The 24408-nt window shown below is 34.3% G+C and overlaps 2 protein-coding genes and 1 non-coding gene across 3 annotated transcripts; 1 reads left to right on the top strand and 2 right to left on the bottom strand.

Moving 5' to 3' along the window:
- Positions 1-519: 519 nt before the first annotated feature.
- On the bottom strand, positions 520-1305 carry LOC126681868 (uncharacterized). The gene has a single exon (XM_050377421.1). It carries the CDS (start codon positions 1303-1305, stop codon positions 520-522), a length of 786 nt encoding a protein of 261 aa, XP_050233378.1.
- A 740-nt stretch (positions 1306-2045) lies between these two features.
- Positions 2046-2152, top strand: LOC126685189 (small nucleolar RNA R71). The gene has a single exon (XR_007643302.1). It is a non-coding gene; the product is annotated as a small nucleolar RNA R71 (small nucleolar RNA).
- A 7778-nt stretch (positions 2153-9930) lies between these two features.
- Positions 9931-24393, bottom strand: LOC126682336 (ATP-dependent DNA helicase Q-like 2). The gene is made up of 20 exons (XM_050377981.2): positions 24148-24393; positions 23865-24082; positions 23640-23786; positions 23344-23559; positions 21870-21974; positions 21662-21766; positions 21459-21581; positions 20631-20719; positions 19421-19457; positions 18654-18687; positions 18423-18475; positions 18264-18341; positions 18109-18174; positions 17098-17164; positions 16958-17011; positions 15326-15433; positions 12981-13045; positions 12088-12166; positions 11291-11508; positions 9931-10225 (listed from the first exon to the last, which is right to left on the bottom strand). Exons 1-20 carry the CDS (start codon positions 24218-24220, stop codon positions 10088-10090), a joined length of 2073 nt encoding a protein of 690 aa, XP_050233938.1. The 5' UTR covers positions 24221-24393; the 3' UTR covers positions 9931-10087.
- Positions 24394-24408: the final 15 nt, after the last annotated feature.

Below are 24408 nucleotides of genomic sequence, written 5' to 3'. Positions count from 1 at the left end.
TGGCACACCCTTGCTCTTGGTCAATTCCTTCGGTTTAGGTTCATCTTTCTCGGTGTATTCATCATTTGGAACCTAAGATTGAAATGTGACTTGAGAGATTTGAGAAAAAAGAATTTTTCTTTCTTTTAACTTATGGGGCTCGATCGAGCCTTTCATTAAAAGGAAAGGCTCGATCGAGCCCTTAGGGTTAAAAGAAACAAAAATTTCCTTCAGTTGAGGGGCTTGATCGAATTGTAATGGGTTTCGATCGAGCTCCTCAATTGAAAGCTCAAATCTTTTGAAAATCTCTCCCTTGGCTTGATTCAACACTTTCACATTGTCTTGAAGTTGCTCTTCCACAATCTCATCCACCAAATCAATCCTTATGCAATCTTCCTCCTCGATGGTGGCCCTCATTACTTTCTTCATATCAAAATCAACCATTTCTTCATAGACTCTCAAGGTTAACTTCCCGGCATGCACATAAATTAGAGCTCTCCCGGTGTTCATAAAAGGTCGCCCTAAGATCATGGTGCATTCCTAATCTACAGCATAATCCAAGATAACAAATTCAACTGGAAATATAAACTTATCCACCTTCACAAGCACATCTTCAACAATACCATACGGCCTCTTCAAGGAGTGGTTGGCTAGTCGGAGTACCATCGAGGTAGTCTTCACAGTTTGATCCCTAAAAAGCATCCTGAAAAGAGATAGAGGCATAAGATTTATGTTACCACCTAAATCACATAAAAAATTGATAGAATTCATGTTTCCAATAGTGCAAGGTATAGAAAAACTCTCTAGATCTTTTAACGTAGCCGGTAAGTCACTCAAGATGATTGAGCTACAACTCTCCGGAAGGGCAATAGTTGCACCATTGTCCCAACTCCTCTTATTGGTGATGATATCCTTCAAGAACTTAGCATATTGGGGCATCTCCCTCAAAGCATATGCTAGGCTAAGGTTGATCTGAAGCTTCTTGAAGATCTCAAGAAACTTGTGAAACTTTTGATTATCCGACACCTTTCTTAGCCGGCTTGGGAATGGAACCTTAGGCACAAATGGTGGAGGTGGTGGTGTTCTCACATAAGGCTCTTCAATATCAATTACCACCTCCTCACTAGCCTTGGATAACTCTTGGCTAGAGCTAGCAACATTCGCCTCAATATTAGGCTCCTTTTCTTCCACTCTATGCCCCTTGCCATTAGACTTTTCAAGGTTTCTCCCACTTCTAAGTTCAACCGCTTTGAGTTTCTCCCTTGTATTGTTTTCAGTAGTAGATAGCAATCCACCTTGAGCTCTCCCTTGGAGTGCAAGTGCCATTTGTGAGATTGGGTCTCAAGATGATGGATAGTGAAAGTTTGGTTCTTCTCGCTTTGTTCCATTTTATCAAATTTCTCCAATAACTTGTCCATCTTACTCCCCTCCTCCAAGCTCCTTTGTGGTTGGAACCCGGGAGGGTGTTGAGCCCTACCACCAAAGTTGTTCCCATGATTGTGATTGTTATGGTAGTTACCTTGTTGTTGTTGTGGAGGTCTACTGCCACCTTGGAAATGTGGCCCCGCTTGTTGATGAGCTTGAACATTACCTTGCCCATCATTGTTTATCCACAAAAAATTAGGATGATTCTCCAACCGGGGTTGTAAGTGTTCGAATATGGGTCATTTGCTTAACATTGCCGACCAACATAATTCACTTGCTCACTCTATGCTTGGCCCGTGGAAAGCATTTTCCATTAGAATTATTGTAATCCCCATAATGCTCACATCCCACTTGCACATATGCGACCAGAGCACTCCTCGGATTCACTTGCTTCTTGAGGGCATCCAATTTCTTTGTAGAGATGGATTCTTAACTTTTATGGCTTCAAATTCTTGTACTTGGTCAAGTGTCATCACCGACTTTCGGGCCGGTGGTCTTCTCCTATCCGAGGACCAATCACTACTTACCACGGCTAACTTCTCAATCAAATCGTTGGCTTCCTCATATGTCTTTTGCATCAATGGTAGCCCTTGTTGTCTCACTCAAGCCATCATAAAATATTTGCAACACATGTTCTCTTTTTACGATAGTGAGGGACATGTCTTTGGAAATCCTTAAACCTCTCCCAAGTTTCATAGAGAGATTCCCCATCGTATTGGTAAAAGTCAATAATATCCTTTGTCAATTTGGCGGTCCTACCCATCGGAAAGTATTTCTTGAGGAAAGCTTGGGCGAGATCCCTCCAATTGTGAATCAAAGCGTTTGGTAGTGAGTGAAGTCACAAGCTCGCTTTGTCTCTTAAGGAGAAAGGAAACATCCTAATCTTGATTTGGTCGGCGGTGATATTGTGAAGCTTGAATGTGTCTAGGACTCCCAAGAATTTAGGAATGTGGACATTTGGATCTTCACTTGCCAACCCATAGAATGCGCACCGATTCTCTAGGAGTTGGATCGTGCTCGGCTTTATTACAAAAGTGGCCGCTTGGACCGGTTGAGCAAAACATCCATACGTGGCATTATCCACATCCGGGAGGAAGAAGTCTTCCAAAGTTTGCCTCAGCGGTTGTTGGTCTTGCGCTTGAGGGCGGTCTTGCCCTTGATGTTGGTCCCCATCATCAAGTGGAGAAGGAGGAGGTGGGTGATGTTGTCCCCTTCCCTCAACTTGAGGATGATACCTCTCTTCCTCATAGTCATCTTCCACATTTTCCATGATTCACTACTAGAAAACAGTGATTTAGCGATAAATTTTTCCGTCGCCAAATGACCAAAATCCGTCGCTAAACACGTTTAGCGACGGATTTGCGACGGAACAGTCCGTCGTTAAAATTTTGGTCGCAAAGTTTGATAATAACAAAAAAAAATTGCGACGGATTTTGGTCTCCATTTAAGCGACGGAATTCTAAATCCGACGGATTTAGCGACGGATTTAAATCCATCAGTAATTTTTTAAAATTAAATTGTAAAATAAATTTTTTATTTAATCAATCACCCATCTGTGCTCTCCATCACTCACCCACCCGCGTTAGATCACCCACCAGCACCCACCTGTCGATTTTCGCAAACTTCCCAGGAGGTCATCCATCCTTCCATTGCTCCCACTCAAAACTCTTTAACCTTGTAGTTCTCCCGCGCGTCACTCCACCTTAACCAGCTCATATTCATATCATATATTTATGTATATTATACTTAAATGTAACTAAACAAAAAATATTTGTTTCCATAATTTAATCCCACCTTCTAAAATAATTTTTTTAATAATTTATTAAAATATTTATATACTTAAATAAATAAATAATCTGTAATTATTATTTCATAAATAAGGTTTAATTATTATTTTATAAATAAAAAAATTAAATTGAAATAATATCAATTTAATTAAAAACTTTAATAATTATTTTTTAATACATTTTTAAATTTTTTTTTGACAGCGCAAATTAGTGACGGATTTGAAATCCAGATTTGAAATCCGTCACTAAATTCTGTCGCAAAAGGCGTAATTTAGCGACGGATTTTAAAATCCGTCAATTGCGCCAAAAAATAAGCGGGAGAATTCCCGCCAATAGTTAAATCTGTCGCTAAATTTTATCAATACAATTGGCGGGAGTACTCCCGCCAATTTAAATGGGTAGATCCGCTAAATCTGTCGCTAACCAAAAAAATAGCGACAGAAATTGTATCTGCCGCTAAAATTCGTCGCTAAAACGTTGTTTTCTAGTAGTGATTGCGGGTCTATGATTTTCCCGCCTCACATTCCTTTTGAAGCTACCGAAATTGTCTTGGAATGGTTCGAGTGGGAGATTGACCCGACGTGTTTTGTGCATATACTAGAGTTGATTTCCTACACAAGCGAAAACAAGCAAACCACGCATAAACCACGAAAAACAGAAAATAGACAAGTAGTAAAACAAAAAAAAACGCTAATTCGACCAAGATTCAAAGTACTCTCAATCTTCTTTATACAACACTATCCCCGACAACGGCGCCAAAAACTTGTTGATATAAATACCAACTCGTAATACAATGGACTTTAAGTCCGGGTTTTCGAACCCACGAGGATAGAGGTTAAGCGAGAATGATTTTAGTTCAAATCCTAATTCGTCTAGTAATAAAACGATGATTTGGTTCAAACACGATTAACAACTAAATATTGCACTAATCAACTAAACAATTGCAAATAAAACAACTAGATTAACAACGAGTTTAACCAATAAGGAAAGGCGTCTAGGGGTCGGAACTATTCCTAAACGTTGTAGTCACGGGATATGCAATTTTGGTATGGACAAGGACCGAATTGCTTCTATAGCTCTACTCCCGCTCTCTCGAGCCTTAAAGAGCAACAAAACCACATTCAATCAATCAACAAACATATAGTCCACTCTCGTGATCCTAAACATCGGTAATTAAAGGAATGTGATTAATCAATCAATTCTGGGGTCACCTATTCTCTAACCCATTGTCACGGTGCCAAATAATAGGCTCCTAATCTTGTAGATACATTCAATTAGCCACCTCTCAGTGTACTAAACAAACTATAATCAAACCTAGGATAGCTAATCCTAGGTAAGCATGAAGCATCAAGATTAGCACAAGTTAAACTACCCAAATCAAGCATATCACATTTAACACAACATTTAATCTTTCATTCCAACCCCCAAACAAAGGGGGCTTAGCCAATCATGGCTAAGTTCACAACACAACTAATTAATAGACAACTAAACATTAAAGAGTAGAGATTAGTTACCTTTGTAGGAAACCCAAAAGCAAGCATTCAAAGCAAGAATAATATCAATAATAAATGAACTCAACCGTCAATTAAAACTCAAAAACATTCAATAATGGAGGAATGAAAAGCTTGAAGATGATGGCACAAAGCCCTAAGAAAATTCTCTACACAAGGAATATTTCTCTAGCTAAAAGTTGTCTAAAGTTATTACATGTAAAATAAGATAAGTGCCTTATATAGGCTAGACAAAAGAAGAAACAAAACACCTAGTACAAGAGCTATGTTGGGCTAAATCCAGAAGTGGGCCATTGAGTCTTGTCTTGTCTTAAATTCAAATTCTAAGGTTATTTTCCCTATGGCTCGATCGAGCTCCCCACTTAAAAGGGAGGGCTCGATCGAGCCCTTGCTCCTAAGGAGCTGCTGGAATCATTTGCACTAGGTGCTCGATCGAGCCCCATCTCATAAGTGGAGGGCTCGATCGAGCCCTCCCTTGTTTCAGCAATCTATTGCTCAAATCTTCGCTTTACGACTCCGCTTTTTTCTTGATGCTTGGATTCTTCCTTCTTTATGCCCAAAACACTTCGTATTACTGCGTTGTTTCTGAAATGCTAACACACACAATAAGCACACAAACATATATAAATATCATATCAAAATGCAACAAGCGCATGGGAAAAAGACTCTAAATCATAGGTGTATTTCGCACCTATCGTGTCTACAGTATCCTTGTCACTTGTTTAATAGCAAGTCACTTCTTTAACAAGAATTAACTTATTTTGTCAATTCTCGTTAAAGAGGGGGCAAACTGTAGACACCTATTTTCTGGACATGTAAAAAGTGATGAAGGACTGAAGCGTCCAATGATGATTTCCAGAGATATCCGTCCGGGTGACAAGCTATCGATTTACTTGCGGGAATTTAAGCAGGCAAAATTTGTGCATAGTTGTAAACGTGGAGGATGAACACGTAATTAGCCGCAAATAGCCTATAAAAATCCAAAAAGATTGTAGTCTAAGACTAGAAATTGGACTAATTGCAATGTCTTAAAAGTTTATGGGTCAATTTGCAACTTTTAAGGACTAAAATTGACCATAATCAAACCCATAGGGTCCCAAAAGCCTTTTTGACACTTATAGGCACCTGAAATGACTTTTAGCATCTTTTTGCTTAACTAGTAAGCCAAAATCCGAAAATTAAATGGAAAATTCTAATTAATTAATTAAAAACCTAATCCTAATCTTAGAAGCATATCACCTAACACTTCTTCCATCTAAATTCAAACTCTAACATAATGAAACTGTAAATAGACAATAGCAAACTCTTACCCTAAGTAGACCACTATATAAACAACCTTAAAATATCTTAGTCAGTGGTCGGACCAGATAGGTAAAAAATCATTAGCGAATTCGATCCCCCCCCCCCTAAAAAACCTTAGCATAGGCCGAACCATACACATACCAAAATTGCAATTGATTCTAGACCAGATAACACTAAGTACGTGTTACTTCTCTAAGAACGCAGCCTGCACAGACTCGAAGCTGGATTTCGCATCCACTTCGCTAACAAACGAGCCAAGGACTCAGACCGGTAATTCTGACGACCCTCTTAATGTCTCATGTTAATTTGTATCCCATAATCATCATATTTGCTGAATCTATGTGAATTAAGGTGTATGTTAGTTATTTATCACTTTTGCCATAAAATTGCCATTTTTAGTGAATTCAAAGTTTTGTCAAATTGCCATAAAATCGAATAAAAGCATGTTAATCACTGTTAATTAGATGTTTATGTGTTCAAACTCATAAAATAATCAATTAGAAACCTTAAAATGTATGTTTCTAGGTGCTCTTAGTGAATTTTGCCATTAAATAGTTGTTGTAAATCCATATTTATGATGTTCAAATCACGTTTAAACACTTACAGACTAATATTTTTGAATTCTTTGTTCGATTTTATGCGTTTTGACTATTTTTGACGAAAAATGGAGCTGAAAAATCGGCGGCGTCACTAGAACAAAGGGTGGCGCCACCACTCCAAACAGCCGGCACCGTGTTCTCACTCCAGCTTCCCAGAACATGCTTCCCAAATCTCTAAACTTCGATCCAGAACTTCAATTTAGGTTTTCGAGCTCCTATGGGCTCAGAATTAGGCTCAGTTTAGACCCATAAATAGAATTTTTTAGGTACTTTAATTATTCGCACTGTAACGGGCCAGACCCGATATAAAACGGACTCCGAAATCCACTGATGTACCATAAAATATAAACCGGGCCCACGACCACGAGGCCCGCAAACTCAGCAACTTCTAGAGCTGATTTCAGATTCACCAAAACTTGGAATTAACCGTGGTTTCAACCGAAAGAACTGTATCGACGAGGCGCACATTCCGTGTTCTTATCGAGAACCAATTCTGACTACATTAACGATCAAACCCACGCGCGTGCATGGCACTCAAAAAGTTAACAAGGTATAAAAGTATCTCTAACCTTGTATGTATACCAACTGTACATGGGCCAGTCAACACTGTTTACTGCTTTAAAAAAACATGCCAGATCCAATATTAACAGGTTAAAGGATTAACCACGTTAATTTAGCTAATCAAAGACATCTTAGGACTACCACTGTCATACCCCGTATTTTTAAGGTATTAAAGTTATGTCACGTGTTTTGATTTGCGATAATTAATGTCAAGGAGGCTAATTATAAGTTAAGATATTAAAGATATAGACCGAAGCGGGTCTAATTTACTTATCACAAAATAATAGTTTAATTTGAAAATTATAATTCGTTAAAGCGGGTGTGAGTGGAACTAAAAAAAACTTAAGAAATTTAATATCAATATGCATCTCTAAATGGAGAGGTAAAAGTTTCGGACAAAGTCCCCAATATTAAAACGTCGAAATACGAAATTTTGGTCGTAAAATATTGAAGGATATAGAAGATAGTGATTACGAACACGTGGCGATACAAGAGTGGCGACACGTGGTGATGCGTGAGTAGGAGACAAGTGACGAAGCATGAGCGGAGACATGCGGCGGGCATGCGCATCGACACGTGGAGCACATGCGCAGTGACACATGACGATGTATATGTCTATATATAGGAAATGCTTATATAACGTTTTTCTTCTTTTATCGTTATATTCTTTAATTAGCGGTTTTGATACGTCGAGTATGTTTGGTCGATATCTCTCTACTCCGATATTGGAATTTGACGTTCTTTATGTCAAATCGAAGCTATCAGTGTGCTCTTCAACTCTACCGGTTTTGTTTTGAAAAATTCGGCCGAAAACAAATCAAATATACGACTAAAATATCAGCCCAAAACGACATGTTTGGTTCGTCGTGCTCTAGCCAATTTTATTCGCTGTTCAAATTTCAGAAATCATTTGATTAAAGTTTTTGACTTTGAAGGATTGAATTCTAAGGATTCGACGTGTCATCTAGCTATCAGATCAGGAGTTTGACGATTTTGATATACGTAGTGGATTTAAAATAACGGTGTTGTGAGTTTGCTATTTATTTTGCGTATTGTATTTATAAGTTGATTGGTGTAGTAGTAGTAGCAGTAGTGGTGGTGGTGGTGGTGGTGGTGGTGGTGGTAGTAGTGGTAGTAGTAATAGTAGTAGTAGTGGTGGTGGTGATAGTAGTGGTAGTAGTTAATTTTACATAATTATTTATTGGAATTATTTGTCAAATGCACTATTTTGAAAAGTATTTACCACTTTTTACACCATCTTTCCATAATTTCCCATTCTACACTAATAACAAATATATTACAAAAATATCTACTATATATAGAAGGCTTATCTCATTTTAAGTTAAAATTTTACATAGTCACACTATCTTTTCCCTCTCTTCTTTTCCATAGATTTTCCGTTTGTCTCTTCCGGTTGTTTTTCTGTTTGTCTCTTCCGTTAGCGCTTCCATGCGTCTACTTTCGATGTGTTTCTCGTCTCTTCGGCTCGCTTTTTCGTTCGTCTCTTCCGGTCGCGCTTTTATGTTCGTCTCTTCCGTTCGCGATATGGATTTCTCGACATCGTTTTTAGATTTTTAGGTTTTTTTATGATGATTTAAATATTTTATAAATAAATTATTGTAGATATATGATTTTTTTATTTATTAAATTGTTCTATTATTTATATAATTATTTTATCTTTCTCTTATTTATTTTTTAATGATACCGATTTTGTAAAGAACGAATTAATTTATGGTGTATTTACAGTATTTTTTATAATACATTTACGTTATAGTGTATTTCTGATATTTTTCGGTGTATATATGGTTTTTTGGTATATTTCTGTCGTTTTTGTAAAATATCTATGATGCATTTGCAGCGTTTATAGTGTATTTGCAATGTTTATCGTGTTTTGCTGTAATTTTATGGTATATACTATAAAAATACTATAAAAACACCATAAATACACTATATATACACTATAAACACACCACAATTACACTAAAAAAACACAATAGATATACTATAATACATCATAATTACACTAAAAATACGATAAAAAGAACACCAGAAAAAACAAATCTATAGAAAAGAGATAAATCATTAAAAAGTGAAAATGTATTTGTGAAATTAAAAAAAACTGTATTTTCCATTAATTTTTTTTTAGAAAAATACAGACAAAAAATAAAGGCCTAATTACTTAAAAAAAACCCCATCTTGTAACATTTTTTTGTTATCTTCACGTAGGAAAAAGTTCATTTGTACCCTTTTTTGATTTTTCGTTTCTCTACCCTAAAATTTAAATTTTTGATAATTAAATTAATTAAAGGATGAAAACATTATAAATAATTAATAATGTTAAATGTTTAATTAGAATATAAGCTAAATATAAAGGATCATTTTGAATATTTTTTCAAATAAAAAGAGATCAAATTAGCTCTTTAGGGTAGAGACGAAAATAAAAAAATAAAAAAAAGGGTACAAATGAATTTTTTCTTAGGTCAGGTTATAAACGAATAAATGTTACAAGGTGGAATTTTTTGAAGTAATTAGGCCAAAAATTAACAATATAAAGTTGTAAATAAAATAGGAAATAGTGTGGTGTATGAAATACCGTCAAAATTAATTCCCACAGTTCAACTAAGCAACCAACCTATTAAACTCATCTTTCATGACAATGGAAAGAGAACTGAATCAGAAATTCTCAGATAGTTGTAAAATTTCTATGAATATATAATACCTGTAGTGACAAGGGCTGTTGATCATATCAAATATCAGCCAAGCGGGAGAACGGTCAAAAGATTTCATAAATTTCCACGAGTAAAAACCGGAAATAATTAAAATGAAAAGAAACACCACCAACTTGTTAGGGATGGCAAAACTACAAAATACGGTTGAGATTACTAGCCCATGATGAATCAATTAAAAAAACAAAATCTCATATTTATTGGTCGTCGTCGTCGATGAGGACAAGATCCTGGTTGATCTTCATTCTCTTGCTGCCTTCATCATCATTGTTGATTTCTTGAAGAATTCTACTTCCATACCTTTCTGTCTTCAGCTTCCCAACTATCTTTTCCAACTGCAAACATCAACAAATAATAATAGAGTCAGGTTGATGAGGCAACCATATGAGTTGTGCTTTGTTCATGAAAACCTGTTCTGTTGAATATCACCGACATACTCTCAATTTCTCTAACATTTTCTTAATCTAAGAGTTGAGTAATTTGAAGAATAAAGAAACAACTAGAATAAGAAGCAACTATAAAAATATAAGTCGGTTATGGAAACTATATATATATGTAAGGTGGCCATATCATTTATGCACATGAGATTATGAGAGAAAGAGTGAAAATCATAGTGAGTGTGTGTGTGTGCAGTAAGTGTAAGAGTGAGAGTAAAAGGTGTAAGAGTAGTGTACAAAGTGTTGTACATATTACTCTTTAAGGCAAAAGGAACAAAAAAACCCTCGTAGATTTCACAAAAGTACAAATCAACCCTTTTACTTTTTTGGAATATAATTAAGCCCTTTTTGTTTTCAAATAGAACAAATAACCCCTTCCATCCAATATCATTAGAAACACTCGTTAACGGCTGACATGTCTCTCATAATCATATAGGAAAAAAGTTCAAAAATAATTTTAATATTTAAAATATTTACCAAAAATTTGAGGGGGTAAGTGTCCCAAAAATAAACTAAAAGGGTTTATTTGTTCGATTTTAAAATAATAAGGGTTTAATTGTTCAATTTTAAAAACACGGGGGCTTAATTGTGCCCAGATAAAGTAAAAGGGCTGATCTGTACTTTTGAGAAAAACTCGAGGGCTTTTTTGTATCTTCTGCCACTCTTTAATATAATAAAAATATTTTCTTTCAATTAAGTCCTCATTTTCTAACATATTCAAAGCTTCTTCAGTTTTTCTCGAGTGAGAGCAATAAATTTGGTTTGGTTCAGTATGATACTATTTAAAAAAAAATCGATCTTTTCTTTTAAAAAAAACATGATTTTCAGTTAGGTTTGGTTTTGAAAGTAACTAATTTTCAGTTCAGTCTTTAAACAAACCCAACCAAAAAACTAAACGAACCAACTTTGATTTTGTTCAATTTAAACTGAATGAAGACCTATAAAAATGATTTAGGAACTTGCCTCTTCACTTGAACTTGGTTTCAATTCACTGATCATGCTAATTTGTTGTCTAGACAAGACAGAATGGGGAAGTATTCTGTCATGACCAGAGGAGAGTTCTTTACGCAACTTATCAAGTCTCAACTCCAGTCCTGATGATGTGAGACTTCGTTTTGCTTTGTTCATCTTACCATCCTTGCTCTGTTTAGTGAAAATTTCAAGCTTTACACTCTTCTTTCCTGTGTGCAAAGCAAGAAAAATAAACAATATAATGCCAAATATAGCATTGTCGGTAACTTGTTACATAAGTTGAAAAAGTAAAAAAGATGTGTCCCGTCCATTAGCAACTAAAGATTTCCATGACCGACAAGCAAATTTACTGAAGGCCCATGTTCTAAGAGCTACCTAGCATCTCCTTCATCCAGCCTTAATGCTTTAATATTAAATTTCCCACCCACAGGATAGAACCAGATTCAATATCTCATTTCCAATGACGTAACCATCAATTTTACTATTTGAATCTAGAAGAGAACATGTTGACTCAAGGATCAAATTACGCTTGTATTTCATTTTCTAACCACCAATAGCAGGTTGAATAAAAGCAAAATTTTCAGGCCAAAATTCCAACTAATTACCCTTGCTGACACAAATCCATTATTAAAATAATTCAATTTGCAACATTGAATAGCTCTTGTAAACCACGATTATTACTTACTAGTAAGCACACCACATCAAGCCATGAGCGGAAATGATGATATTCAATCCAATACAGGAAATAGAACGTTCAGATTTGTATGCTAAAAAGATGCCATCCATACCTTGCAGTACCTGCTTGGCCAATAGTCCTGTTTTCAAATAAGCATTGGTAGCATAAGCTGTATGCTGAAATTCTTCTTTCTGCAAAACATACAAAAATAAATAGAATATAATTAATTAGGTCTTGGCAAAAATCTTTCCTATGAAAAACATTTTCCAAGATGAAGGAACGTAAATGTTTCATGAAACAGTAGATGCATACAAGCTAACTATAAATGTGTTATACCCTAGTGTACAGAATAGATAGAAAAATGTTCCAGTATCGAAGCCAACTAGTAACACTTTACTCATGAGCACAACCTTAAGTGTCTATCTGTCTTGCGTATACACATGATTAGTTTGATGTTTTCTTATTAATGTTTGTCCGAAAGACTGATAAGTTAACTGGTGCTGTTTAGCACATTATCATGAAAAGATTCCTTAGTTTCACAAATAAGAGCTGCAATAGTTACAGCACTTTTCAGCTGACACCAAAGGATGGACTTATCTTCACATAATAAACTATGTTATATGCTTCAGGGTAGTTGTACTACCCCCTATACTGTAGCTGTAGGAAAAGCAGCATATTCTTGACCATAACTACACTAGGAGCTCTTTGTAATCTATGTTTTTAACCCTTCAAGGAAGCACAATCGAAACTTAACATTAACTCCCTAATTGTTTGGGTTGCACATGAAACCCAAAACTCTCCAAATAAACCTGCTAAGATGAAGTTAAAATCAATTCTAAAAAAAAAAAGTCAAACAGTCTCAACTTTTCTCATTGCCCGCCTAAAAGTTTAACATAAGTTTGAAACATGCTGCAAATTTGTTACATTGTCAACCAACTCATTCCAAATATTATGTACAAGCAGGCTGCACTTAATGGATCAAGGACCAAGGCTTGAGGTTCGTACCAAAATATTATCTAGAATAAGCTGGACCACAAGCTGCTCTATCTCCTCTCTTTTAAGGTCAGCACCTGCAATTTCATAGAACAGTTTTTCTATAAATACATGTGTTGGGAAATGAATTCAATTTTTTTATTCTTGTACAGTATTAAAAGAAGATAAGGAGTATGAAGATTACTAGATGAAAATTATAATAAGAATTGTCGAACAAACAAACCTAATTAATGTAATAAATAAATGAGAACTTTTTGTTCAAACAAAAAAAGTTTAACTATATATTAAAGCACAGAAAAGAGAACCTTTAGACGTTTTATGAAAATAAAAACATATGACAATTACATAGGCGCTATTCCCTATAAGACATTAAATTGCATCTACTTTTTCTTTTAACATACAGTTGTCACAGTTAGAGAAAATCCCATGTTATCAAGCTTTAAGATCCAAAATAAAGATATTTTATTTTTAAAATGACCTAAGGAATTTATTCTTTATATTTATTTCAAAAAAAAAATGATGATGGAGATTCTTAAATCAAAATGATAATTTGAGTATTAATTTGGTTAACATTTTGCTTGTAATTACATTTGGATGTAGTATGCGATATTGGATCATCTATAGCATCACTATACATTCCCTATTCATTGTAGGTTAGTTATTAGTCAACAAGTTTTTAGCTTATGATGTATCTCGAAGCCCTAGTCCAAATAAATATTTTATGGAGAACCGACAAGGAATTCCATTAATAACTAGTCGTTTTGATTCTTTGGAACAACTCAATGAATTTAGTAATAGTATATATTTATATAAAATATGAGTTTTTTTTTGTGCAATGGTATTAGCACCAGATGCCAAACTCATTTTTAACACAAAGGTTTTTATTAGTATTTTAAAAAATCTCTAAAGATGGCTCCTAATACATACAGGTACACCCTTCCTAAAATTGTTCCAGAGTTTTGATTCTTAGGACAGATTCCTTACCAAAGTTCATAGTAAACTGTATCAGTCAGTAGCAGAAAAAACAGTTTGCAGTCCTTTTGTCTAGGGATGAATGAGCACTTTTCATTTAAGCACTTTTTTGCCAGTGTGGGCCTAGCCTAGATGGTTAAGGCATCACCAAGTGCATCAAGAGGTCATGAGTTCGAATTTTACCTCCATAACTAACAACTGACAAAATACTCTATCTTTGGCAAAAAAAAAAATCAATCAAACTATTTTAACAAAAATGAAATAATCAAATTAAAATGTGGTTTGGCGTAGTAGATTACCGGATTAACCAAACAGACCAAAACAATAGTATATATAGAGAGGTCTAATTCAAAGTTTCCATAGAAGTGTACATTTGACATCTTTCCTTCATAATAGAAGGAAGACTAGTGGGATTCTGAACAGTTGTCATAAAATATGTTATAAATTATCAAATTTTCTCATTTGGTCAAAAAGTATCCTCTCAAAGGTATTGATTTCTATTCCCATCACTGGCTTTTTATATGTTTCAGTTTGTTTTTCAACTTAATTGCCTTCAAATTAAAAAAAATCCAATTCTATTTCTGCGATTCTGCGAATAAAACCCAGACGCGCGCATTAACAAGCTTCCCATCTGACTAATACATGTATTGTGTTGTATAAAGAAAATCAATTTGAAAACCGAGCCGAACCGACTTTTTTGGGTTGAATCCATTTGGTTTTTCAAGTCCTCAAATAATTGATTAGATAAGGGTATGAGGGCGGCTAGGTGACCAAACCGACTGCTGCTCAACCCTACTTTCTTCCTAATGGCATAGTAAAGTGGAGATGTAACGGCAGTTGACACATATGATATTCCATGTCGCATGCTAATCAATCTAATAAAGGAGGATATTTAAGAGACTAAAATAGTGGTTGTTAAAGTGGTGAGTATCCCATATTGGTTGTGTGTGAATGGACATGTATTTAAATATTGGTTTGGCATCTCCATTCACAAAATATGAATTTGGCCCAGCCCACGTGAGATGCATGAGGGGGGATTGGTTGCTCAGCCCGGACACGCTATGCGTGAGGGGGAGTGTTAAAGTGGGAGTATCCCACATTGGTTGTGTGTGAATGGACATGTGTTTAAATATTGGTTGGGCATCTTCACTTAACACCAATTGGTTTTAAGATGGAATCTAATACTGGTCATGAGTTATTGGGTTTTTGGTGGTCTACTTTCATAATTAATATAAATGGGAGAGCAAGAAATGCCAAAAATACATGTGATGTGATCAAATAAAATGCTAATGCAGATATTTAAAACAATTCTACTGCCTAAACACAGATAAGCATGTTATGCGTGTGAACTGAAAAGATGACCGGCCTATTCAACAATACATTACCTAATCCATTGCGCTTATTTTTCATTTTGTCCACCAGTTGCAACATTGTCAATCTCTGATCATTCTCGTGCACATCTTGCAGCAATGATACCATAAGTTTTGCATGTTCTGCAAAGCAGCAGTAGCATATTTAGCAGAAAAACCTTTTAAAAATTGGTGATATAGATCAATCTAATTCTAGAGTCACTTTAAAAGTAGAAGAAGATAAATCTAATTTTAGAGTCACTTTAAAAGTAGAAGAAAGAAACACCCAAACAAACACAATATGCTAAGTAATTTAGATTTTGAAGGAGTTGGATGAAGCTTTATAGTTTGCAGCGGTGATAGTTCAACAAAAGCCATATACACATATAGTAAGTAGTAACTGCATATGAGATGCCGATTCTTTGGAGAAAAACTGTTGTCGGGTGCTTGTCTGGTTCTTAGGCGCACTTTTATACTGTGATTGACCCTGAGGGGAAGGATATATACAAAAAATAAACTGCTCAGGAATCAGGCGATGACTGATTCACACAGCAGAATTTGATTTCTGTCATGGCGGATCAGGGTATGCATGCCATTTATTTTTTGATTGCCTCTTATATAGATTAGTTTGGTATAATGTTTTGATGTCCTATTGTATTAATGTAGCTCTTCTCATCTTGGAAAAGAGATATCGGCTGGTCTTCTAAGAAAGACAAAGGGAATTTACAACTGCTGCCAGAATTCAGAGAAACTGTTTTCTGTTCAACAGTATACCATCTATGGCAAGCTAGGAATGAGATAAGTTTTTCAGTAAAAAGCTCAACTAATTTATTTTAGAGATATCAAAATTATTATTAGAGTCTCACTGAATAGCTTAATCTTTTGGATATATTGATTGTTTGACATAGTGTTGAGCCTTTGTGATCGAAAGGTCTAGAGTTTGATCTTTAGTAACCTTTGCGTTTTAGGAGTGTTGGAGATAATAAAAATTGTTGTTGACGTCTCACCCAACAGTTTAATTTTTTGGGTTGATGGGTTATTTGACAGGTTCCAAATGTAATTTTGGCTCAAAGCTGTATAAAGCAGGGATGCAAATGTACAGAGATGTCAAGTAGATGATACTAGTTTGGTTTTGATTCTTTTTAATCTATTACCATAACCTACTGGGCAATTATACGCAGACATTTCGTTTTTATTTTGGTAACATTAGAGAACAACACTAGTCTAACCTAAATATTGTAATTTTGTACTCATTTTTGTAATACAAATTGTTTGATGATAAACTTTCAATAAATTTTAATTCTGCTGGTGCTGGACGTCTGTGTGCTACACATACAACAAGTGCAACCACTTGAAATGAACTTTTTAACATAGATCTGCTCCTTTTCCTTAAGGTTATTTTGAGAATATACTCATGCATATTAGCTTGGACGAGAGGCCAAAATTACATCTGAACAGAATAATAAGGCACTGCAATGGAAATCACCGGATAAATTTTACAGGGGCAAAGCAAAGTTGCGCAAGGCAAAAAAATCAAGTTAATTGCATCAAAGACATAGTAGACCTTAGTTTAAGCTTGTAACAAGAACCATGGCTCTAATATGAGCACAATCATATAGAAAGGAATTCAAAACTAAACTATGTTGAAATACAATCAAAGAAACTTACCTGTCACGTCGATTTCCATAACCTCATTTGAGAATGCACAGTTATCACACATCCCTGAAAAGCATATAACTATCTTTTACAAACTGCAAGAATTAATGCCACCAGATAACATGACTTCTATGGCAGACATGAAAAAGTACCATTACAATCTTGTAATGGCTCAGAAAAGTGCCGAAAAATGGCACTTCGACGGCATTGTCTTTTAGACTGCATGCAGAGAAGAATATTAATAGAAGTTTTGCTGTAATACAATTCCATATGCAATCAAACGCTGTTTTTTTACGTTATTTGAGCATGGCTTTTTGGTTATCAAAGAAATTAAATATGTTTAGTTTTAATATGGTTTTCCAGACAATGAGATCAGATTTTTTCTACCATCACATTCTCTCAGTTTGAAACCAAAAAAATTCTTCAGTTACAGTAAATACTCATTCTCAAAACAACTTTCAAGTAGCCCAAACCATCTCAAAACAATTTTAACAGCATTAATCATAAAACCAGCAAACATTCGAAATCTTCTAGAGTATTAACTTAATTTAAAAGATCTAAAACAGGAATTAGACTAGCATATGATTCACATTGACTAAAAATTAACATCCATGCCTTCCAGTAGAACATGCATTTTGAATATTCAAAATTATTAGAGTAATTTTCACATGCATGAAGATATTAAATAGAACTTCACTCTAACTGTCACTCAATATGCATGTGATCAAAAATGAATCTCTTTTACATTCAGTTTCTTTCATTGTTATTGCCCTATAGGCTATAGCAACTCCCAGTTTTGTTTCCAGGAAATCCAACCAGTTATGCATAATGATAGTTAATTTTACAACTGCCAGCTGGTTTTAAAATGAATTTCACAATTACTATCTTTGTCTCTCTTTTAATTGTTCCTAACTGTTCCTACTATCGGCTGTAAAATTAATTGATCCTACCTAACACATTTTCTATATTCAGTTAGTGAACTAATCTTAATGTTCCTTTACAAGGATTTTTTCATACTACAAAGACAAAATCCATCTCTCTTCAGGAATATGTGATTTTTTTTCCAAGTTCAACTCTATTTGCAGCATTCAAGAAATTATTATCTGTCTGCTAAACTCTCTAACCTGCAGTGATATCAATACAGTTTGTAAGATGGACTATACCTGGCAATATCGTACTATATCATAAAGATTCTGCAAACCAGAATTCTCATAGAAGACCATTGAACTCTGATAAAAACAAAGATTCCGTTTTATGAGACATATATCAGATAGTAAAGGGAGATTGCAATGTTAAATACAAGTATTAAAGAAAATACCTGCCTAGGTGCATCACCAGGCCTAAAAAAGAGTAAACATTCAGAAGGAGCTCCATCTCGTCCAGCACGACCACTTTCCTGCACCACGTGAAGCTTTGGAAAGATTAGTAAAATAACAAACTTACTAGATAAGAATATGAAAAAAGAAGAAAGGAAAACCTGGTAATATGTTTCCATCGATTTACTCAGACTGTGATGGATGACAAACCTGACTACAGGCAATTACTTTCAATGTAAGACTGTATGTTTATATTGTTATATTTGCAAATCTAGACAAATAAATCAACATTTACACTGTTGCAATTATCTGAAGAAACAGGCATTCTTATGGAAATTCTCAAAATAGAAAACATACATCATAACATGAATAAATAATTTTGGTAAACACACCATCAGGTTTGTTGATTCCCATGCCAAATGCCACCTGTTACGAAAGCAAGATTTCAACAAAGGACTTTAGGATGTGTTTTCCTCAGGTTGAGAATGGAATTGAAAGGAGTGAGAGTAAAAATGGTTATTTGTTTTTTTTTTTGGTAGAAAAACCAAAAAGTTCTATTACAAATAGCAATTAAGGAAAAAACTCAATAAAATCAAGTTCAACTGAAAAACAGCAAACAAAACAGGCTAACTAAAAAAATGGTTATTTTTCACATATTGTTTATTTCAAAAAAATAGTGTGGGAATGACAATGAGACTCAATTTAATGTTTCTTATTTATTATTCATATATAATTTTAAATGCACTATTTTAAAGAAAAACATAACTAAATAAAACATGTGACAAACTTAAAAATATATTTCAATTTCTGATTAATATTCTTCAAAAATATATACATTAAATTATTTATTCATTAAAAATTATCATGATTATATATATTATTATTTTTTATCTATTTTATTTTTTTGTTAAACATATTTGATTAGAGTTTGATTTGATTTTCACAAAAATGAAAAGTCCATTCCTAGTGGACAGGGAGAATGATTGATTGAAGAAGGAATCTCATTTCCATTCCTAAATGAATTTTGATAGAAAAAAAAAAACAAATTTCAAAAAAGTAATTTAATCTCATTTCTTCTTTATTTTTTAGAGAGCCAAACGCCTCCTTAGATAATATTAAATAGAAAATGATATATTTACAATAAGTCAATAACACATACCGTACCAACAATGACCTGTAATTTATTTTGGCTCCACCTGCATCATGAGATCAGATAAGATCATAAGAACTTCACATTATGCATGAAACTAAGAGCACTAAATTTTCATGGTTTTGAAAACATATATTGATATACATTAGTTGCTGAGAAAAAGCAGAACAGAGGAAATAAAGCCAGAATGATGCTGTGGCAATACAAAAAACATGCACTTATTTCGGTCTGAAAAATAAGAAAACACGAGATTTTATCAAACAAAGTACAGATTCCCTTAGATATGTTGAAGCTCGAAACGTTATCATTTAATGTGTGTTTATTTCAACAAGTTATGGGAAATTTAAGAAGTGCTTAATCGAACTAGGATCAATGTCAAGAAGCAAATGCTTAAAGTATGTTCTCCAATGAATCAAGGCCTCAATAAGGAATGAGATTATGAGTGCTTGACATACCATCACCAAATAACTAATTAACCTACTCCATCGTAAGTGCAGAGTGCTACAACATTGAAGTTCAAGGACTAATTCTGAATCCGACTGTATTAAATTTATTATGACTAAAGCAATTAAGAAAACTACAGCCACATAGAAAAAATCATTTTCTCTATATTCTTATGCACTCAAAATATAACAAAGCATGTTACTAGTAATAATAGCTTAGAAATTAATTTTTCTTTCCATTTCATATCCCTGATCTTCCATTTAATATCACTTATTGTCTTTTCCTAAAATTATTGCGAAGCCATTTACTCATAACTGATAAAAACAAAACAATTATGCTTTTTCTCTAGGTGTTTTGAAGGATGTTTCCCCATTGTTTACTGGCATTACTCAATATGTCTTGCATCAAACTAGAATCCCATAAATAAAAATTTCTTAAGCAGATTGAGTTAACTAACTGCATAAATGCATTTATGCTTTTTTGTTGTCTTGAAAGCAGCAACTTAGGACAGCAAATTTTTCTCACTACTTCCTTCAATGCCTTCAGCACAATTTCAAAAGTAGGAAGTTGAAAAGTATCCAGCATTTAGCACTTTTAAAAGGCTTGTTCAGAATTAAAATTATCACAGAAAAAAAAAAGGTTCCCGTGAATACACTATCGAAAAAGAGTATTGAAATAAAAACTAGTTTACTTCTTTCAGGTGAAAGAAGTGAAACTAGCATCATTGACAAAACATTATATGCAAAGCCTATAAGATAAGAGTAAATCGTTTAACCTCATATGAACCTTCTCACGAGCATTGACATCCATATCTGCATGGTAATAATCAGCTGAAATTCCCCTCTCACGCAACTCTGCGGCAACCTACACCTCTCATAACTTTAAGAAGGATAGAAGTATATTCCAACTCTAGGAAAGATGTGCCCATACAATGTCAGTATGTAATAAAAAAAGACATCAACTACCTTTTTTAATTTTCTTTTAATTATTTACTAATTATCAAATAATCAATTTCACCAAAAAGTTCAAGTGTTAGGTGAGACTCCAGCAATAGTTTTATTATCTTAACACAGCCTCGCACGCAAATGCCCATTGCACTTGAAGCGTTAATAAAAAGGCACACATGCCTAACTCATCTTATGCTCATATATTTTAATTAACCAAATGGGGATTGTCAAGGACCTTTAGATCATAGAGGCTCTGATACCATGTCAAACAAACAATTCACTGAAAAGCTCAAATTGTTAAGTGAGACTCCAACAATAATTTAATTATCTTAATACTAATATCCAACCTAATGTTCATAGACATCTTGTACTTGCATTTTACTATATATTCAAATAATCAATGTCAGAGAAATTTGAAGGTACCACACACATAAAGTACTTATGTTATGCAATCAATTTTCATTGCAAGATAAGAATAAAACCAAAAACAACTGCGAAATGATCTTGGGAGTGCCTCAACTATTTCTATTTTTTTTATGGTAGCCCCATAACAACAAAAATAGCATCATTGATTATTCAAATTTCAATAACAGCATATTCAATCTACAAAAGCTATTCTATTGACAAGAGGAAACCACCAATTTATTTTGAAATACCTGTTCACATTCCTTTCTGGAGAAGCAATAGACTATCCCGGAATCATTATTTGGATAAGATTCTCGAATGTATTCAGCAATTTCATCAATGGCAATCTTACCAACTGACGACTTTTCTCTTACCTGCAAAACAGGAGAAGTAAAGTTTAGCTTAAACCTGTTCAGGTACGAACTACAAGAAAAAACATATTTAGTAGGTATACCATATAAAACAGATTTGGCCTGTTGACTGTGCTTAGAAATTTAACGCATTTTGGAATATGCAGCATCTCCATCAGATCATATTGAACCTTCTGAGTAGCAGTTGCCTACAAAAGAGGTAACAGACATCATTTTACCTCGAAAATACCAAGTGTGAGTAGTACAAATTGCAGTTAACTTCCATAACCGAAGAAGATAAAGAGAACATACAGTCAAAGCCAGCACAGGAACATTAGGAAACTGAATCTTGAGAATACCAAGGTTCTTGTAGTCGGGGCGAAAGTCATGACCCCACTGACTGCAGCAATGAGCCTCCTGCAAATCATCTCAAATGATCAACTCAAAAGGCCACATAAGTGTAAAAATACAGTTATACACTTCATTTCCTCCTATAACTGTCTAATCTATAACATACTCAAGCATAAATTTCATGATCACGAGTATAGCAGAGTTAGCAGTACCATACATGATGTATAGATGCATGTCGATCTCTATTTCTTTTACATATTACTTTCTAATATTAATGGGGGAATGGTTCAAATAAATGTAGAGCACATAAGTTTTGAAACAGTTTATGTATCAAACAAAGAATCCTAAATTAAAGGCTAAACCCATGTAGAGGCCCTTGTACTATATCATTTTTGTTCAAAAAGCCCTTTTACTATTTTTTTGTTCTTCAATCTTCAGGTCCCTGTACTTGACAAAATTCCGATTTTTAGGTCCTTTTGAGGGACTGAAGGAACAAAAAAATTGTAAGTAGAGGGACTGGAAAAAACTAAAAAAGGACTTGAAAATCAAAAATTATGTAAGTAGAGAGACTTGAAGAATAAAAAAATAGTACAGGGGCTTTTTGAACAAAAATGATATAGTACAAGGGCCTCTACATGAGTTTAGCCTAAATTAAATAGTAATGATGATTTGAAAGTGAAAACGGAAATACAAGCCCTCTGCAATTATGAAAGAAGAGACGGCCATATACAAAATAGACATTAAAGGAAACCAAAAAAAGGGCAAAAAACTGCATTCTCCTCTCTGTTTAGGACATTCGTCGCCATCATCCAACCCTCCTGCCCTCCCCCCCTAAAAGAAAATTTATCTATCAAGATGATCCATCAAATTTTTTCTTTTTTTTTTCTGCTTCTTTTTGCTCTACCCTATATAAAATAAGGCTCGTCTTGTTTGCTCAATTATTCCACAGCACGTTGACCAGTATCATCTTGTAGAGAGACTTCTGTACTCCAGAATCAAATAAACAAGCTTACCAACATAAGTTGTACAATCAATTGTTTTTTAATATACATACCTGTACATGTAAAAGAAAATATGCACACAATATAGAGCATTCTAAACCTGTATAGCAGACAGATACAAAACACAAACGAAGTAGAAATTTATAGCACCTTCGCATCTCCGATCTCTAAAAACAATATTATGTGACATCTTAACACAGAATAGAGGTAACACTCCTAATCCATTAACAATTCTTTTTAAAGAAAAGACCAAGCACACTTCTTTAGAAATGGTCCCCAACCCTAGCTTTCTTATATTGTGAAAGCATGCAAATAATGTTCATCTAAACTTGATAAAATCGTGATTCATTGAACTAACTACAGTCTAGAGCTTGAAGTAAGTGAAAATATAAAAAAAAAAAAAAAAAAAATTGAAAGAAAAAGTAGAAGCTTACATCAATTGCAATTAAAGAGAGACGACCTCCACGGTGGCACTTTTCAAGTTTTGACATGAAGCGTTTGCTCTTCGAAACCTTTTCAGGGGTAACATACAATAATTTAAGAGGAGGTTCACCCTTTTCGAGAGACTTGTATATGAACTTCTCATCTTCTTTGGAAGTGGTTGAAGTAAGCTTGTGAGCAGCAATGCCTAAAGCTTTCAAACCCATAACCTTACATCAAAAAGTAGAATAATATGAGAGCATTATTATAGTCATGAAACAAAAAAAAGCAATTTGCACATAATACGAACCTGATCTTGAATTAAAGAAATCAAAGGACTAATAACAAGGGAAAGGCCGTCGCGCAGAAGAGCTGGAAGCTGATAACAAAGACTCTTTCCTCCACCGGCAGCCATTATTACAAGCACATCTCTTCCGCTCATCACAGCATTGATAATCTTGCAATTAATTAAGCTAAACAAATCAATAACAGAACAAACAAAAAAAATTATATAAATCACAAATTAGCAACAGACTTGGCGTTGATTAGGGCGATAAGTGGAAATGCCGAACACATGAAACTTGTGATGATCAGCTTGGGCGTCCCATTGAAATGGCCCTGACCACTCAATATCCGATGCTCCTCCATTGAAATGGCCTGTTCTTGTACTACTACTAGTCTGGAGTATAGCTTTGAGTACTGATTTCCTTTCGTTTAACTTCTCTTGCTGTTCCAGCAGTTCCTCTATTTGGTCTGCATATTATAATTGATTCAATTCAATTTGAATTTTTATCCAAAATTTCAAATGAAAACCATACCTTGCACACGTCGAATCTCTGCCTCAACATTGTCAAGTTCTTCTTGTGTTAATACTATATCTTCTTCTTCCATTCTTTTTCCTTTTCTAGGGCATTTTACATCACTATCTGTTTTTTACGTTTATAAGCTGCACAAAAAGGCTACAAAGAGGCGCTATATCTTCTTCAAGCTCTTTCTATATTTATATGCCCACATTTGTTACACTTGCAACAAATGAAATTTCTAACATTACTTTTTAAAATTGTTAGAAAACACAATTT

This window comes from Mercurialis annua, linkage group LG5, assembly GCF_937616625.2.
Source record: "Mercurialis annua linkage group LG5, ddMerAnnu1.2, whole genome shotgun sequence".
NCBI lineage: Eukaryota > Viridiplantae > Streptophyta > Magnoliopsida > Malpighiales > Euphorbiaceae > Mercurialis > Mercurialis annua.
This window is presented reverse-complemented; position numbering and strand designations above follow the sequence as displayed.